Raw genomic sequence first — 21,123 nt, 5'->3', positions numbered from 1 at the left:
AAAATGTTTTGCCATCTATCGACTATGGGACACTCACTTGCACAGCCAGTCATTGATGCCTCTGTCAAAGTGCCTACAAATTGAAGAGAGGATATTAGTTAGAGAGCATGGACTCTATATTCATTGACCTAAAACTCAATACTCATTGTGATGTCCACATCCAGTAGTAGGTGTATAATGACATGGCACAGAACACAGCTTCCGACAGTCACTAGACAAGTGTTCACATGTGAAGGGTTAGGGTTCTGAGACATACATTCACGCCATTTATCAGAAACTCTTATCCCTGAGCGATTTACAGGAGCAATTAAGATTTAGGTGCTTTGCACAAGGGCACATCGAGAGATTTTTCACCTATTCGTCTCTCGTATTCGAACCAGCGACCATTCGATTACTGGACCAATGCTCTTAAACCAGGGATTCACTACATGTGAATCCCTGTGGTGGTTGGACACTTACGTCTCAGCGAACACGTAGAGCATGGTGATACACTTAGGAGGCTGAGGAGGATCCAGATGATCCAGTCTGGCCACAGTGTTGATCACCCCAAACATCACCGCTGCCTTCACCCAGTCATACACCAGGTTAGAGTAGGCCAGGCCAGCTACAGACGAGACAGAGAGACCAGTCATACACCAGGTTAGAGTAGGCCAGACCAGCTACAGACGAGACAAAACAAGTTAAGTTCCTGTCAGATCACGCATCATTTGAAACGACATGCGATTAACTTACAGTTTTGTTACAAATTTTAACGTGTCATTGATAATATGTATACGCTATATAGAGAGAAGATAATACCGTAGCGTAATATCATATTTGTATTACCACAAACACCGACAGCTCTGCAGAGAAATCATGCTAAACTTGATATCTCTGTTAGGTAGTGATATTGGCCTATAAGATGAGGTTGTATTTTTTGTTTTCCTGGTCAGGTGAGGACATAAGCAGGATTCAATCCAGGGGATTTATGCAGGGCGTACACTACACTACTTCGCTACGAATTCGCCATGTTTTTTTCCATCTCAGATTAATTTGAATGATCGGGGTGAAATCCTATGAACTTGGGCTAGGGTCAGTATACGTCGGGACTGGCGTAGTTTGAACAGGTCAAGGACGCACCGATGATGACTGTTCCGTTCTCCAGACCCCTGTCGGATGACCTTATACATTTCTGACATGTCAGACATTTTTGTCGTACATCTTGTAGTATGAGCAGTGCTACGACGCAATTGGGCAACGGACTACTGCCAATAGCCAATGAGCCCTTAGCATGTGAGACCAAAACAAAGATGGTGAAGAGGAGAGCAACAACAACATGCACCGTGTGGACCGAGGTGATGTAAGACAGATTGGGGGAGCTGTGGAGAGAACAGCTGCCTTTTCAATATTAAACGTTTTATATGACCTCCCATTCCCTCTGTAGAATCGAAATTCCATATTGTCCAAGTCCAAACATTGTCTGGTCCATATTCTGCACCTCTTCCATTGGCTGGTCCCTATTCTGCGCCTCTTCCATTGGTTAGTCCATATTCTGCACCTCTTCCATTGGCTGGTCCATATTCTGAGCCTCTTCCATTGGCTGGTCCATATTCTGAACATCTTCCATTGGCTGGTTCATATTCTGCGCCTCTTCTATTGGCTGGTCCGAATTCTGCGCCTTTTCCATTGTCTGGTCCATATTCTGCACCTCTTCCATTGGCTGGTCCCTATTCTGCGCCTCTTCCATTGGCTAGTCCATATTCTGCACCTCTTCCATTGGCTGGTCCATATTCTGAGCCTCTTCCATTGGCTGGTCCATATTCTGAACCTCTTCCATTGGCTGGTTCATATTCTGCGCCTCTTCTATTGGCTGGTCCGAATTCTGCGCCTTTTCCATTGGCTGGTCCATATTCTGCGCCTCTTCCATTGGCGGGTCCATATCCTGCGCCTCTTCCATTGGCTGGTCCATATTCTGAGCCTCTTCCATTGGCTGGTCCATATCCTGCGCCTCTTCCATTGGCTGGTCCACATTCTGCACCTCTTCCATTGGCTGGTCCATATTCTGATCCTCTTCCAATGACTGGTCCATATTCTGAGCCTCTTCCATTGGCTGGTCCATATTCTGCCCCTCTTCCATTGGCTGGTCCATATTCTGCACCTCTTCCATTGGCTGGTCCATATTCTGCGCCTCTTCCATTGGCTGGTCCATATTCTGAGCCTCTTCCATTGGCTGGTCCACATTCTGCACCTCTTCCATTGGCTGGTCCATATTCTGAGCCTCTTCCAATGACTGGTCCATATTCTGAGCCTCTTCCATTGGCTGGTCCATATTCTGAGCCTCTTCCATTGGCTGGTCCATATTCTGAGCCTCTTCCATTGGCTGGTCCATATTCTGCACTTCCGTTTCTTTCTTGATGTTTCTCAACACATTATTTATGCACACTAATAAAGCAGCTCGCTGTTTGCGTTATGTTTGATTATGTTTGGTTATTTTTGCGTTATGTTTGGTTATGTTTGGTTATGTTTGATTATGTTTGGTTATGTTTGCATTATGTTTGGTTATGTTTTGTTATGTTTCCGTTATGTTTGGTTATGTTTGGTTATGTTTGGTTATGTTTGATTATGTTTGGTTATGTTTGCATTATGTTTGGTTATGTTTTGTTATGTTTCCGTTATGTTTGGTTATGTTTGGTTATGTTTGGTTATGTTTGATTATGTTTTGTTATGTTTCCGTTATGTTTTGTTATGTTTGCATTATGTTTGGTTATGTTTGGTTATGTTTGGTTATGTTTGGTTATGTTTGCATTATGTTTGGTTATGTTTGGTTATGTTTGGTTATGTTTGCGTTATGTTTGGTTATGTTTCCGTTATGTTTTGTTATGTTTGCATTATGTTTGGTTATGTTTGGTTATGTTTGGTTATGTTTGGTTATGTTTGCGTTATGTTTGCGTTATGTTTGGTTATGTTTGGTTATGTTTCCGTTATGTTTGCGTTATGTTTGGTTATGTTTCCGTTATGTTTGCTTTATGGCATTTTTACGAGAACCCGAGAAATGCAGGGCATGATTAACTAGGGAATCACGGTGTAATGTGAGCATCCACATCCTGGGGTTGAGGATGGTTTGAATGAAAGATTTGTGACAAGAAAATCGGGAAATGTGTTATCATTTAGAAGTCGTGTAGAATCCCAGCATTGGGCCGGGATTCAATCCGATCGACAATGTACCATTAAAAAGTCATTTCCGATTGAGAAAACATATGCAGTGTTTACCATGGAGAAAACATATGCAGTGTTTACCTTGAAGAAAACATATGCAGTGTTTACCTTGAAGAAAACATATGCAGTGTTTACCTTGAAGAAAACATATGCAGTGTTTACCTTGAAGAAAACATATGCAGTGTTTACCATGGAGAAAACATATGCAGTGTTTACCGTGGAGAAAACATATGCAGTGTTTACCATGGAGAAAACATATGCAGTGTTTACCGTGGAGAAAACATATGCAGTGTTTACCGTGGAGAAAACATATGCAGTGTTTACCATGGAGAAAACATATGCAGTGTTTACCTTGAAGAAAACATATGCAGTGTTTACCTTGAAGAAAACATATGCAGTGTTTACCTTGAAGAAAACATATGCAGTGTTTACCATGGAGAAAACATATGCAGTGTTTACCGTGGAGAAAACATATGCAGTGTTTACCATGGAGAAAACATATGCAGTGTTTACCTTGAAGAAAACATATGCAGTGTTTACCATGGAGAAAACATATGCAGTGTTTACCATGGAGAAAACATATGCAGTGTTTACCTTGAAGAAAACATATGCAGTGTTTACCATGGAGAAAACATATGCAGTGTTTACCATGAAGAAAACATATGCAGTGTTTACCTTGAAGAAAACATATGCAGTGTTTACCTTGAAGAAAACATATGCAGTGTTTACCTTGAAGAAAACATATGCAGTGTTTACCTTGAAGAAAACATATGCAGTGTTTACCTTGAAGAAAACATATGCAGTGTTTACCTTGAAGAAAACATATGCAGTGTTTACCTTGAAGAAAACATATGCAGTGTTTACCATGGAGAAAACATATGCAGTGTTTACCGTGAATGCGGTCTCTGCGAACAGGGGAAACATTGCCTTTATAAGGTGCATTGTCGACAAAGTGTGATGGGATTGAATCTCGGCCTTGGTGTATTTCAATGCTTGATAAGAAGGGCTATAAACCTTTTTTTCATGATTATGTATTCCTGATCAGGAAAAACTCCTTGGCCCACACTGATAAATGTTGAACCTTAAAGTTAGCTGAACTGACCCAAGGACCAGTCGGACAGCTGCTTGACCAGCTTCATGTCGTTGGGGATGGTCAGGATGTACAGGTAGTGGAAGAACACGTCCACCACAAAAATGGCTCCCAAGTGCAACAAAGCCCCGGTGGTAATGTTCCACATCTCTCTCTGCTTACGGGTCAGGTTAGGGTTGTTGGCCTGGGGGGGAGGGGGGGGGGGGGGGGGGGGAGGGGGAGGGGGGGAGGGGGGGGGGATTCAAAGTTTAAAGATCATGGTATGGTAAAAAAATAAAAATAACTGACCAATACATTAGTTCTATAAAACAACAAATATATAGAAAACAAACTAAAGTGACATCAAATTGATGAACTAAATACTCTAGTGAAATATTACAATGTCAATTGAATTATGACTGCCAGCTTCACCTGCTCAAGGATATAACTCATCTGAACAAGGTACTGATGGAACGTCTGGATGAGTCCAAAAGTAGAAAAATGACTCACCTGAACATGGAACTGATCGAAAGTCTGGATGAGTCCAAAAGTAGAAGAATGACTCACCTGAACATGGAAGTGATCGAAAGTCTGGATGAGTCCAAAAGTAGAAAAATGACTCACCTGAACATGGAACTGATCGAAAGTCTGGATGAGTCCAAAAGTAGAAAAATGAATCACCTGAACATGGAACTGATCGAAAGTCTGGATGAGTCCAAAAGTAGAAAAATGACTCACCTGAACATGGAACTGATCGAAAGTCTGGATGAGTCCAAAAGTAGAAAAATGACTCACCTGAACATGGAACTGATCGAAAGTCTGGATGAGTCCAAAAGTAGAAAAATGACTCACCTGAACATGGAACTGATCGAAAGTCTGGATGAGTCCAAAAGTAGAAAAATGACTCACCTGAACATGGAACTGATCAAAAGTCTGGATGAGTCCAAAAGTAGAAAAATGACTCACCTGAACATGGAACTGATCGAAAGTCTGGATGAGTCCAAAAGTAGAAAAATGACTCACCTGAACATGGAACTGATCAAAAGTCTGGATGAGTCCAAAAGTAGAAAAATGACTCACCTGAACATGGAACTGATCGAAAGTCTGGATGAGTCCAAAAGTAGAAAAATGACTCACCTGAACATGGAACTGATCGAAAGTCTGGATGGGTCCAAAGTAGAAGAATGGAAGGTAGAAGTTGTATTTGAGCAGGTCAATGAAGGTGTAGTTGCCATCCTTCTTCTCACAGTTCTCCAGAGCAAAGCTCATACAGCGCATTATGGTGAAACAGGATCCTCCGTAGAACAGGATGTCTTGCAGGTCGAAGTAGCCCGTCACAAAACCTTCCTGGAGGAGATGTGAACATGATGTCTTGTTTATTTATTTAACCTTTATTTAACTAGGCAAGTCAGTTAAGAACAAATTCTTATTTTCAATGGCGGCCTAGGAACAGTGGGTTAGGACTGGCATTTATTCCCTCAGCTCCGGGTGAAAGTGAATCGGTCCAGTACTATCCTGGTACATAGCTAGTGTAGATTCACTTCTAGGACTGGCATTTATTCCCTCAGCTCCGGGTGAAAGTGAATCGGTCCAGTACTATCCTGGTACATAGCTAGTGTAGATTCACTTCTAGGACTGGCATTTATTCCCTCAGCTCCGGGTGAAAGTGAATCGGTCCAGTACTATCCTGGTACATAGCTAGTGTAGATTCACTTCTAGGACTGACATTTATTCCCTCAGCTCCGGGTGAAAGTGAATCGGTCCAGTACTATCCTGGTACATAGCTAGTGTAGATTCACTTCTAGGACTGACATTTATTCCCTCAGTTCCGGGTGAAAGTGAATCGGTCCAGTACTATCCTGGTACATAGCTAGTGTAGATTCACTTCCAGGACTGGCATTTATTCTCTCAGCTCCGGGTGAAAGTGAATCTACACTAGCTATGTACCAGGATAGTACTGGACCGTTAAAGTTTAGTTCTGAATACACAGGACATGGTGTTGTGAATCCATCGTACCAATAGTTGATTGCGAACACTAACCTGACACTTGCTTGACGTTGTTGAGACAAGGACAGGAATAGGGTAGAAATATTTGAAGTGGTCCAATCAACCAATCAGATCTAAGTTTAGCCAACCCACCTGCCAAGTATTAAAAGGTTCCATCTTGAAGCTGGCCAGGCTGGCGAGACCGGCGACGAAGACGATCCACTTCCTCTTGACCAGAGCCACGCTGTAGAGGATGAAGCAGTGTGAAAGGACCAGAGCCAGGAAGCCCCCTCCCATACTGACCAGCACCGCCAAGCCACCGTACAACCCATAGATCAACGACCTGTGCTGTGGAGCAGGAAGAGCCAACATTATTACAAGGTTGTAACAAGGTTATTTGAATATATATATATATATATATATATATATATATATATATATATATATATATATATATATATATATATATACATTACAATGTTATTGCAAGGTTGTTATAAGGTTACCAAAAGGTTATTACAAAGTTGTTATGTTAATGTTATTACAATGTTGTAACAATGTTGTGACAATGTTGTAAAAATTGTATGATATGTAATTATTACAACTATATAGCAATGTTATTATAACTTAATTACAAGGTTAAATCAAAGTTATTATAACTTAATTACAAGGTTAAATCAAAGTTATTATAACTTAATTACAAGGTAAAATCAAAGTTATTAGAACTTAATTACAAGGTTAATAAAATGTTATTATAACTTAATAACAAATTTAAATCAATGTTATTATAACTTAATTACAAAGTTAAATCAAAGTTATTAAAACTTAATTACAAGGTTAATAAAATGTTATCAGAAATGTCAATGATTGTAGTGATAAAACCAGGACATTATTACTATGATGTAATATACTCAAGTCCAGATGACATATGTATCCAACAGATATTCATTGGGAACCAGACAGCAGCGATGACGACGTTCTAGATGGTTGATTACACTAAACACTAAAGTGATGCCGGTTGGGATGAAATGAAATACCTTTTTTTTATATATATACATGTTAATTAAGAGTTATCTATTGTTTAATAATGTTACCTTGCAATACCAATCATCCATACCAATCTTCATCGCAAGCGCAGAACAAAACAAAAAAGGCATGTTAAAAACATACATGAACCCATTTGTCAGGTGTTTACCCCCTTTAAATGATTGGGAGCATAATCTTTCATTATACATAAATGTGCTATTCCATTAGTCAGCCAACTCATGCTTTTTACTAGGCAGGATTATACAATAATAACAAAACAAAACAAAAAAAACACTCCAAATTACAGTGTTATGCAAATTAACATTCAGTTACTATAACAACATGTTAATACAATGTTGTTTCTATGCGTAATTACAGTGGTACTACACAGGTATACGAACAACTAGAGGCGTCAGGACCGCTAGGTAACAATCTTGACGTTCTGCCTCTGTGCAAGGCAATTAACCCCCAACAACTGGCGTGCATGTCGATTAAGGCAGCGGGGTTGGGTTAAGTACGGAAGACACATTTCAGTTGAATGCATTCAGTCGTACATCTGACTAGGTATCCCCCCTTTCCCTTAATGTAAATTGTTACACAAACCTAAAAAGCTACATTTAGGCTTTATCCCTCACTGGTATCCTAATCTCTCTCTACAGTGCACTACTATATTGCCCAGAGCCCTAACAAGGGTGTCTTTTGAAACCTACATGTTGAGTGTTGGGAAGTCATTGTAACTGTGAATACACACCCTGGGAGATATCAGGGAGCAGACTTTGGCAAAGATCACATGACCGGCGAGGGCGAATAGGATGTGATTGCGGAATGTTGTGAACCACATCACCCATTCAAAATCAGCAACGTCCTATAACACATGAAAAAAACCACAAATATATAAATTCACACATCAATTTCATCATCAAAACGTGCTTCTTCACCTGCATTGCTTGCTGTTTGGGGTTTTAGGCTGGGTTTCTGTACAGCACTTTGAGATATCAGCTGATGTACGAAGGGCTATATAAAATAAATTTGATTGATTTGAATTTCATCAATAACATAAAAAGTGTGTAAAATGTATTAGTGAGGAAACACAGTCTCACGAGGAACAGAGAGATAAATCAATTCCATTCGTTAGAACAGATTAAGCCTAGTACTAGACTAAATTGCATGCTCAATGGAAAATCTCACTTTTCAGTCCAGGACTAGGTTTTAATCGGTTTCAGTGTATGGGATGGCTTGTACATTACATACTGGGAACGGACCACTGACCATTTTCCTTCCAAAGTAGTGCCATCCTGGTTTCACGCTCTTCTTGAACACTTTTCTGTTCACATTGTCTGAAAATCAAAACAGGAAAGGGAATTACTGTACACTGACGACTGATGGACAAACCATTTAAAACAACAAATGTGAGAGTTTTGTTGGATTCTGTCAGAGATGAGGGGAACTCAGACAGGCTCTGTTGGATTCCGTCACAGATGAGGAGAACTCAGACAGGCTCTGGTGGATTCCGTCACAGATGAGGGGAACTCAGACAGGCTCTGTTTGATTTCGTCACAGATGAGGAGAACTCAGACAGGCTCTGTTGGATTCCGTCACAGATGAGGAGAACTCAGACAGGCTCTGTTGGATTCCGTCACAGATGAGGGGAACTCAGACAGGCTCTGTTTGATTTCGTCACAGATGAGGGGAACTCAGACAGGCTCTGTTGGATTCCGTCACAGATGAGGAGAACTCAGACATGCTCTGTTGGATTCCGTCAGAGATGAGGGGAACTCAGACAGGCTCTTTAGGAGTGGTTACATTGGACTAGCGTGAACTGAGATCTCCAGAAACATGTCTACTGTGTGATTTATCTGTTGTTAATGTGTTTTAGAGTGTTTGTATCATATCCTAGCCGGACGAATCAAACTGAGTTCTTCTGCTACTCTCGTTCTAACGTTCGTGGGCATGGCGTGGCATTTGGCCAGACTAAGGAGTCTGGGTAGCCAGGCTAAGGAGTCTGGGTAGCAAGGCAAACCACATCCATCTTCTGTCTGATACAATCTTTTTTAACCTTTGAACTTGTGTAATTGGAAGAAGAAGGGGAAAAAAGACAGTTACGTGTTGATATTTCCATTGAGTGTGTTATTTTGGTAAGAGCAGCAGCATACCCTCAGGTAGCCTTTTTCTGGTTGACCCTAGAAATAGGTATGTTAGGAGATCTGGAGAGACCGGGTCAGTCAATTACTAATATACTAATACTCTTAATAAAAGTATTTATGTTCAACACGCAATCTGTAGATTCTATTCGATAAGATATATTGAAATTGTACGTTAAACATCACAGCATAGTTGAAAGATATGTGTTGCGTAGAAACACGAAGTGGGTGGCCAGCAGAGATAGATGTGATGGGCTGAGGGTTGGGATGTGATGGGCTGAGGGAAGCTGAGGGTTGGGATGTGATGGGTGAGGGTGGCCAGCAGAGATAGATGGGATGGGCTGAGGGAAGCTGAGGGTTGGGATGGGATGGGCTGAGGGAAGCTGAGGGTTGGTATGTAGAATTGGAGACAAGTGGGAGTGGAGTTGCTGTGTGTGTGAGAGAGAATGATGGGATGGGCTGAGGGAAGCTGAGGGTTGGGATGGGATGGGCTGAGGGAAGCTGAGGGTTGGGATGGGCTGAGGGAAGCTGAGGGTTGGGATGGGCTGAGGGAAGCTGAGGGATGGGCTGAGGGAAGCTGAGGGTTGGGATGGGCTGAGGGAAGCTGAGGGTTGGGATGGGATGGGCTGAGGGAAGCTGAGGGTTGGGATGGGATGGGCTGAGGGAAGCTGAGGGTTGGGATGGGATGGGCTGAGGGAAGCTGAGGGTTGGGATGGGCTGAGGGAAGCTGAGGGATGGGCTGAGGGAAGCTGAGGGATGGGATGTGGAGTTGGAGACAAGTGGGAGTGGAGTTGCTGTGTGAGAGAGAGAATGATGGTCTAAAGATCAAGGGGGAAAAAAGTCTAAATAAAACCTAATAAAAGTACATCTGAATGATACCAAGTGTCAGTCTTTTTACAACTAATGCCTGTTTGCCTGAGGCTGATGCCTTGCAGGTGTTTCTACACATGCATATACACACGCTCTCATTCAAATAAACACATACAAGAACACACACATACATGTAATAGTGCCAGACATGCACACAAACATATACAGTTGGCATTGTTGTTATGATTTCAGTTGTCCTTGATGTCCTTTGTTTTAAATTGATTTATTATTATTATTTATTTATTTTTCATTGTTGTTTGCTGTTTTATTCTGTCTTTTCCTTTTTTCTCTTTAGTTCTCTTGGTTGTTGGTGCCTTGGAGGGGGTTCTTGCGGGTGGGAAATGGAATTAATTGTATTTTTTATTTTTTTTATTCCGAGGGGGGGGGGGGGGACTGTGGGAGGGGTCTCGAATGGTTGAGGGACAGATACAGTGCCTTGCGAAAGTATTCACACATTTCAGGCTTCAAACATAAAGATATAAAACTGTATTTTTTTGTGAAGAATCAACAACAAGTGGGACACAATCATGAAGTGGAACGACATTTATTGGATATTTCAAACTTTTTTAACAAATCAAAAACTGAAAAATTGGGCGTGCAAAATTATTCAGCCCCTTTACTTTCAGTGCAGCAAACTCTCTCCAGAAGTTCAGTGAGGATCTCTGAATGATCCAATGTTGACCTAAATGACTAATGATGTTAAATACAATCCACCTGTGTGTAATCAAGTCTCCGTATAAATGCACCTGCACTGTGATAGTCTCAGAGGTCCGTTAAAAGCACAGAGAGCATCATGAAGAACAAGTAACACACCAGGCAGGTCCGAGATACTGTTGTGAAGAAGTTTAAAGCCGGATTTGGATACAAAAAGATTTCCCAAGCTTTAAACATCCCAAGGAGCACTGTGCAAGCGATAATATTGAAATGGAAGGAGTATCAGACCACTGCAAATCTACCAAGACCTGGCCGTTCCTCTAAACTTTCAGCTCATACAAGGAGAAGACTGATCAGAGATGCAGCCAAGAGGCCCATGATCACTCTGGATGAACTGCAGAGATCTACAGCTGAGGTGGGAGACTCTGTCCATAGGACAACAATCAGTCGTATATTGCACAAATCTGGCCTTTATGGAAGAGTGGCAAGAAGAAAGCCATTTCTTAAAGATATCCATAAAAAGTGTTCTTTAAAGTTTGCCACAAGCCACCTGGGACACACACCAAACATGTGGAAGAAGGTGCTCTGGTCAGATGAAACCAAAATTGAACTTTTTGGCAACAATGCAAAACGTTATGTTTGGCGTAAAAGCAACACAGCTGAACACACTATCCCCACTGTCAAACATGGTGGTGGCAGCATCATGGTTTGGGCCTGCTTTTCTTCAGCAGGGACAGGGAAGATGGTTAAAATTGATGGGAAGATGGATGGAGCCAAATACAGGACCATTCTGGAAGAAAACCTGATGGAGTCTGCAAAAGACCTGAGACTGGGACGGAGATTTGTCTTCCAACAAGACAATGATCCAAAACATAAAGCAAAATCTACAATGGAATGGTTCAAAAATAAACATATCCAGGTGTTAGAATGGCCAAGTCAAAGTCCAGACCTGAATCCAATCGAGAATCTGTGGAAAGAACTGAAAACTGCTGTTCACAAATGCTCTCCATCCAACCTCACTGAGCTCGAGCTGTTTTGCAAGGAGGAATGGGAAAAAAATGTCAGTCTCTCGATGTGCAAAACTGATAGAGACATACCCCAAGCGACTTACAGCTGTAATCGCAGCAAAAGGTGGCGCTACAAAGTATTAACTTAAGGGGGCTGAATAATTTTGCACGCCCAATTTTTCAGTTTTTGATTTGTTAAAAAAGTTTGAAATATCCAATAAATGTCGTTCCACTTCATGATTGTGTCCCACTTGTTGTTGATTCTTCACACAAAAATACAGTTTTATATCTTTATGTTTGAAGCCTGAAATGTGGCAAAAGGTCGCAAAGTTCAAGGGGGCCGAATACTTTCGCAAGGCACTGTATTGGGGAACTGTGGGGGGATCTTGGAAGGTTCGGGTTTCACAAGATTGTGATCATGAAAAAGGAAACTATGACATATATTTTATATCACTATCATACACACGCACCCTCACACATAAGGATGGCTCTGCTGCAGGAAGACTGATACATGTTTGATAGTGTCTTGATGCTGTAGTGTTTGATAGTGTCTTGATGCTGTAGTGTTTGATAGTGTATTGATGCTGTAGTGTTTGATAGTGTCTTGATGCTGTAGTGTTTGATAGTGTCTTGATGCTGTAGTGTTTGATAGTGTATTGATGCTGTAGTGTTTGACAGTGTCTTGATGCTGTAGTGTTTGATAGTGTCTTGATGCTGTAGTGTTTGATAGTGTCTTGATGCTGTATTGTTTGATAGTGTCTTGATGCTGTAGTGTTTGATAGTGTCTTGATGCTGTAGTGTTTGATAGTGTCTTGATGCTGTAGTGTTTGATAGTGTATTGATGCTGTAGTGTTTGATAGTGTCTTGATGCTGTATTGTTTGATAGTGTCTTGATGCTGTAGTGTTTGATAGTGTCTTGATGCTGTATTGTTTGATAGTGTCTTGATGCTGTAGTGTTTGATAGTGTCTTGATGCTGTAGTGTTTGTGTCTTGATGCTGTAGTGTTTGATAGTGTCTTGATGCTGTAGTGTTTGATAGTGTCTTGATGCTGTAGTGTTTGATAGTGTCTTGATGCTGTAGTGTTTGATAGTGTCTTGATGCTGTATTGTTTGACAGTGTCTTGATGCTGTATTGTTTGACAGTGTCTTGATGCTGTAGTGTTTGATAGTGTCTTGATGCTGTAGTGTTTGATAGGGTCTTGATGCTGTAGTGTTTGATAGTGTCTTGATGCTGTAGTGTTTGATAGTGTCTTGATGCTGTAGTGTTTGATAGTGTCTTGATGCTGTAGTGTTTGTGTCTTGATGCTGTAGTGTTTGATAGTGTCTTGATGCTGTATTGTTTGATAGTGTCTTGATGCTGTAGTGTTTGATAGTGTCTTGATGCTGTAGTGTTTGATAGTGTCTTGATGCTGTAGTGTTTGATAGTGTCTTGATGCTGTAGTGTTTGATAGTGTCTTGATGCTGTAGTGTTTGACAGTGTCTTGATGCTGTAGTGTTTGATAGTGTCTTGATGCTGTAGTGTTTGATAGTGTCTTGATGCTGTAGTGTTTGATAGTGTCTTGATGCTGTAGTGTTTGATAGTGTCTTGATGCTGTAGTGTTTGATAGTGTATTGATGCTGTAGTGTTTGATAGTGTCTTGATGCTGTAGTGTTTGATAGTGTATTGATGCTGTAGTGTTTGATAGTGTCTTGATGCTGTATTGTTTGATAGTGTCTTGATGCTGTAGTGTTTGATAGTGTCTTGATGCTGTATTGTTTGATAGTGTCTTGATGCTGTAGTGTTTGATAGTGTCTTGATGCTGTAGTGTTTGTGTCTTGATGCTGTAGTGTTTGATAGTGTCTTGATGCTGTAGTGTTTGATAGTGTCTTGATGCTGTAGTGTTTGATAGTGTATTGATGCTGTAGTGTTTGATAGTGTCTTGATGCTGTAGTGTTTGATAGTGTCTTGATGCTGTAGTGTTTGACAGTGTCTTGATGCTGTAGTGTTTGATAGTGTCTTGATGCTGTATTGTTTGACAGTGTCTTGATGCTGTATTGTTTGACAGTGTCTTGATGCTGTAGTGTTTGATAGTGTCTTGATGCTGTAGTGTTTGATAGTGTCTTGATGCTGTAGTGTTTGATAGTGTCTTGATGCTGTATTGTTTGTCCTTCGTGTTCTAATACTTTAATGTTACCCCTTCCTTGTGTTTTTTGTAACAAATAATAATTATTTTTATTTTTTTACTTCCGAACTTCAACTGTATGTTACAACACAAATATGTTTAAATGGGGGAACATTTTTTGAAAAAAGAGAGCCGCAGCATATTGAGCAAAGCCCCATCAGCATTGCATAACCTACTTAGTTATCACAAAGCCCTTCATATTTCCCACAATAATAATCATATCCTCAAAGCCGTCCTCGTTTTTGAGGAGATTATGTTCCAGCGTGTATCGTGGCCCTCGATGATTGAATTGAAATATTCCACGCAACAGGAGACAAGGAAGAGAACAGCACTTTCTGAGGTGGAGACAGAAATACTCTTGACAAGGAGCACGAGAGCTGTGTTTCTCAGGTCCAGGGCACGAAAAGACAACCTTGCTGCCGGGGATCCTGGTACATCTGAAAGGCAGGGCCATATGGCAGATAGAGGGAGAAAAATATATCACTCTCTAAAGTTCAACCATAAATACTGACAATGAGCACTAACCAGCAGTTCCTACAACAACCTACTGAACAACCTACTGTACATCCTATAATACAACCTATAATACAACCTATAATACAACCTATAATACAACCTATAATACAACCTATAATACAACCTATAATACAACCTACTGTACAACCTATAATACAACCTACTGTACAACCTATTATACAACCTACTGTACAACCTATTATACAACCTATAATACAACCTACTGTACATCCTATAATACAACCTATAATACAACCTATAATACAACCTATAATACAACCTATAATACAACCTACTGTACAACCTATAATACAACCTACTGTACAACCTATTATACAACCTATAATACAACCTATAATACAACCTATAATACAACCTATAATACAACCTATAATACAACCTATAATACAACCTACTGTACAACCTATTATACATCCTATAATACAACCTACTGTACAACCTATAATACAACCTATAATACATCCTATAATACAACCTACTGTACAACCTATAATACATCCTATAATACAACCTACTGTACAACCTACTGTACAACCTATAATACAACCTACTGTACAACCTATAATACATCCTATAATACAACCTACTGTACAACCTACTGTACAACCTATAATACAACCTACTGTACAACCTATAATACAACCTACTGTACAACCTATAATACAACCTACTGTACAACCTATAATACAACCTATAATACAACCTACTGTACAACCTATAATACAACCTACTGTACAACCTACTGTACAACCTATAATACAACCTACTGTACAACCTATAATACAACCTACTGTACAACCTATAATACAACCTACTGTACAACCTATAATACAACCTACTGTACAACCTATAATACAACCTACTGTACAACCTATAATACAACCTATAATACAACCTACTGTACAACCTATAATACAACCTACTGTACAACCTATAATACAACCTACTGTACAACCCATAATACAACCTACTGTACAACCTATAATACAACCTACTGAACAACCTACTGTACAACCTATAATACAACCTACTGTACAACCTATAATACAACCTATAATACAACCTACAATACAACCTACTGTACAACCTACAATACAACCTACTGTACAACCTATAATACAACCTACTGAACATCCTATAATACAACCTATAATACAACCTACAATACAACCTACTGTACAACCTACAATACAACCTACTGTACAACCTATAATACAACCTACTGAACATCCTATAATACAACCTATAATACAACCTACAATACAACCTACTGTACAACCTATAATACAACCTACTGTACAACCTATAATACAACCTACTGTACAACCTATAATACAACCTACTGTACATCCTATAATACAACCTATAATACAACCTACTGTACAACCTACTGTACAACCTATAATACAACCTACTGTACATCCTATAATACAACCTATAATACAACCTACAATACAACCTACTGTACAACCTATAATACAACCTACTGTACAACCTATAATACAACCTACTGTACAACCTATAATACAACCTATAATACAACCTACTGTACATCCTATAATACAACCTACTGTACAACCTACTGTACAACCTATAATACAACCTATAATACAACCTACAATACAACCTACTGTACAACCTATAATACAACCTACTGTACAACCTATAATACAACCTACTGTACAACCTATAATACAACCTACTGTACAACCTATAATACAACCTATAATACAACCTACTGAACATCCTATAATACAACCTATAATACAACCTACAATACAACCTACTGTACAACCTATAATACATCCTATAATACAACCTATAATACAACCTACAATACAACCTACTGTACAACCTATAATACAACCTACTGTATAACCTACTGTACAACCTATAATACAACCTACTGTATAACCTATAATACAACCTATAATACAACCTATAATACAACCTATAATACAACCTATAATACAACCTATAATACAACCTACTGTACAACCTATAATACAACCTATAATACATCCTATAATACAACCTATAATACAACCTATAATACAACCTATAATACAACCTATAATACAACCTACTGTACATCCTATAATACAACCTACTGTACAACCTATAATACAACCTACTGTACAACCTATAATACAACCTATAATACATCCTATAATACAACCTATAATACAACCTACAATACAACCTACTGTACAACCTATAATACAACCTACTGTATAACCTACTGTACAACCTATAATACAACCTACTGTATAACCTATAATACAACCTATAATACAACCTATAATACAACCTATAATACAACCTACTGTACAACCTATAATACAACCTACTGTACAACCTATAATACAACCTATAATACATCCTATAATACAACCTATAATACAACCTACAATACAACCTACTGTACAACCTATAATACAACCTACTGAACAACCTACTGTACAACCTATAATACAACCTACTGTACAACCTATAATACAACCTATAATACAACCTACTGTACAACCTATAATACAACCTACTGTATAACCTATAATACAACCTACAATACAACCTATAATACAACCTATAATACAACCTATAATACAACCTACTGTACAACCTACTGAACAACCTACTGTACAACCTATAATACAACCTACTGTACAACCTATAATACAACCTACTGTACAACCTATAATACAACCTATAATACAACCTACTGTACAACCTATAATACAACCTACTGTACAACCTATAATACAACCTACTGTATAACCTATAATACAACCTATAATACAACCTACTGTACAACCTATAATACAACCTATAATACAACCTACTGTACAACCTACTGTACAACCTATAATACAACCTACTGTATAACCTATAATACAACCTATAATACAACCTACTGTACAACCTATAATACAACCTATAATACAACCTACTGTACAACCTACTGTACAACCTATAATACAACCTACTGTACAACCTATAATACAACCTACTGTACAACCTACAATACAACCTATAATACAACCTACTGTACAACCTATAATACAACCTACTGTACAACCTATAATACAACCTACTGTACAACCTATAATACAACCTATAATACAACCTACTGTACAACCTATAATACAACCTACTGTACAACCTACTGTACAACCTATAATACAACCTATAATACAACCTACTGTACATCCTATAATACAACCTACTGTACAACCTACTGTACAACCTATAATACAACCTATAATACAACCTACTGTACAACCTATAATACAACCTATAATACAACCTACTGTACAACCTATAATACAACCTATAATACATCCTACTGAACAACCTATAATACAACCTACTGTACAACCTATAATACAACCTATAATACATCCTATAATACAACCTATAATACAACCTACAATACAACCTACTGTACAACCTATAATACAACCTACTGTACAACCTATAATACATCCTATAATACAACCTACTGTACAACCTATAATACAACCTATAATACATCCTATAATACAACCTACTGTACAACCTATAATACAACCTATAATACATCCTATAATACAACCTACTGTACAACCTATAATACAACCTATAATACATCCTATAATACAACCTACTGTACAACCTATAATACAACCTATAATACAACCTACTGTACAACCTATAATACAACCTACTGTACAACCTATAATACAACCTACTGTACAACCTATAATACATCCTATAATACAACCTACTGTACAACCTATAATACAACCTACTGTACAACCTATAATACAACCTATAATACATCCTATAATACAACCTATAATACAACCTATAATACAACCTACTGTACATCCTATAATACAACCTATAATACATCCTATAATACAACCTATAATACATCCTATAATACAACCTACTGTACAACCTATAATACAACCTATAATACATCCTATAATACAACCTACTGTACAACCTATAATACAACCTATAATACATCCTATAATACAACCTACTGTACAACCTATAATACAACCTATAATACAACCTACTGTACAACCTATAATACAACCTACTGTACAACCTATAATACAACCTACTGTACAACCTATAATACAACCTATAATACATCCTATAATACAACCTATAATACAACCTACTGTACAACCTACTGTACAACCTATAATACAACCTATAATACAACCTATAATACAACCTATAATACAACCTACTGTACAACCTATAATACAACCTACTGTACAACCTATAATACAACCTACTGTACAACCTATAATACAACCTACTGTACAACCTATAATACAACCTACTGTACAACCTATAATACAACCTACTGTACAACCTATAATACAACCTACTGTACAACCTATAATACAACCTATAATACAACCTACTGTACAACCTATAATACAACCTACTGTACAACCTATAATACAACCTACTGTACATCCTATAATACAACCTATAATACAACCTACAATACAACCTATAATACAACCTACTGAACAACCTACTGTACAACCTATAATACAACCTACTGTACAACCTATAATACAACCTACTGTACAACCTATAATACAACCTACTGTACAACCTATAATACAACCTATAATACAACCTACTGTACAACCTACTGTACAACCTATAATACAACCTACTGAACAACCTACTGTACAACCTATAATACAACCTACTGTACAACCTATAATACAACCTATAATACAACCTACTGTACAACCTATAATACAACCTATAATACAACCTACTGTACAACCTATAATACAACCTACTGAACAACCTACTGTACAACCTATAATACAACCTACTGTACAACCTATAATACAACCTACTGTACAACCTATAATACAACCTACTGTACAACCTATAATACAACCTACTGTACAACCTATAATACATCCTATAATACAACCTACTGTACAACCTATAATACAACCTACTGTACAACCTATAATACAACCTATAATACAACCTATAATACAACCTATAATACAACCTATAATACAACCTACTGTACAACCTATAATACAACCTACTGTACAACCTATAATACAACCTATAATACAACCTACTGTACAACCTATAATACAACCTACTGTACAACCTATAATACAACCTATAATACAACCTACTGTACAACCTATAATACAACCTACTGTACAACCTATAATACAACCTATAATACAACCTACTGTACAACCTATAATACAACCTATAACACAACCTACTGTACAACCTATAATACAACCTACTGTACAACCTATAATACAACCTATAATACAACCTACTGTACAACCTATAATACAACCTATAATACATCCTACTGAACAACCTATAATACAACCTACTGTACATCCTATAATACAACCTACTGTACATCCTATAATACAACCTACTGTACAACCTACTGTACAACCTACTGTACAACCTATAATACATCCTACTGTACAACCTATAATACAACCTATAATACAACCTACTGTACAACCTATAATACAACCTACTGTACATCCTATAATACAACCTACTGTACAACCTACTGTACAACCTATAATACAACCTATAATACAACCTACTGTACAACCTATAATACAGCCTACTGTACAACCTATAATACAACCTATAATACATCCTATAATACAACCTATAATACAACCTACAATACAACCTACTGTACAACCTATAATACAACCTACTGTATAACCTACTGTACAACCTATAATACAACCTACTGTATAACCTATAATACAACCTATAATACAACCTATAATACAACCTACTGTACAACCTATAATACAACCTACTGTACAACCTATAATACAACCTACTGTACAACCTATAATACAACCTATAATACATCCTATAATACAACCTATAATACAACCTACTGTATAACCTACTGTATAACCTATAATACAACCTACTGTACAACCTACTGTACAACCTACTGTACAACCTACTGTACAACCTATAATACAACCTATAATACAACCTATAATACAACCTATAATACAACCTACTGTACAACCTATAATACAACCTACTGTACAACCTATAATACATCCTATAATACAACCTACTGTACAACCTATAATACAACCTACTGTACAACCTATAATACAACCTACTGTACAACCTATAATACAACCTATAATACAACCTACTGTACAACCTATAATACAAACTACTGTACAACCTATAATACAACCTACTGTACATCCTATAATACAACCTATAATACAACCTACAATACAACCTATAATACAACCTACTGAACAACCTACTGTACAACCTATAATACAACCTACTGTACAACCTATAATACAACCTACTGTACAACCTATAATACAACCTACTGTACAACCTATAATACAACCTATAATACAACCTACTGTACAACCTACTGTACAACCTATAATACAACCT

The 21,123-nt window shown here is 38.1% G+C and overlaps 1 protein-coding gene across 4 annotated transcripts in view; it reads right to left on the bottom strand.

The window, feature by feature from the left end:
• hhatla (hedgehog acyltransferase like, a) overlaps window positions 1-21,123 on the bottom strand; it is a 42,858-nt gene that overhangs the window by 3,490 nt on the left and 18,245 nt on the right. For all 4 annotated transcript variants that reach the window (XM_090182911.1, XM_090182910.1, XM_036986614.2 and 1 more), the window contains exons 3-9: window positions 8,546-8,613; window positions 8,028-8,141; window positions 6,404-6,598; window positions 5,402-5,611; window positions 4,298-4,469; window positions 460-604; window positions 38-73 (exon numbers count right to left, since the gene is read on the bottom strand). In XM_090182911.1, the coding sequence (XP_090039037.1) occupies window positions 38-73; window positions 460-604; window positions 4,298-4,469; window positions 5,402-5,611; window positions 6,404-6,598; window positions 8,028-8,141; window positions 8,546-8,613 (940 nt within the window). The remainder of the gene's footprint in view (window positions 1-37; window positions 74-459; window positions 605-4,297; window positions 4,470-5,401; window positions 5,612-6,403; window positions 6,599-8,027; window positions 8,142-8,545; window positions 8,614-21,123) is intronic.

Source organism: Oncorhynchus mykiss, chromosome 8, assembly GCF_057628025.1.
Source record: "Oncorhynchus mykiss isolate SJ-2025 chromosome 8, ASM5762802v1, whole genome shotgun sequence".
Classification (NCBI taxonomy): domain Eukaryota; kingdom Metazoa; phylum Chordata; class Actinopteri; order Salmoniformes; family Salmonidae; genus Oncorhynchus; species Oncorhynchus mykiss.
This window is presented reverse-complemented; position numbering and strand designations above follow the sequence as displayed.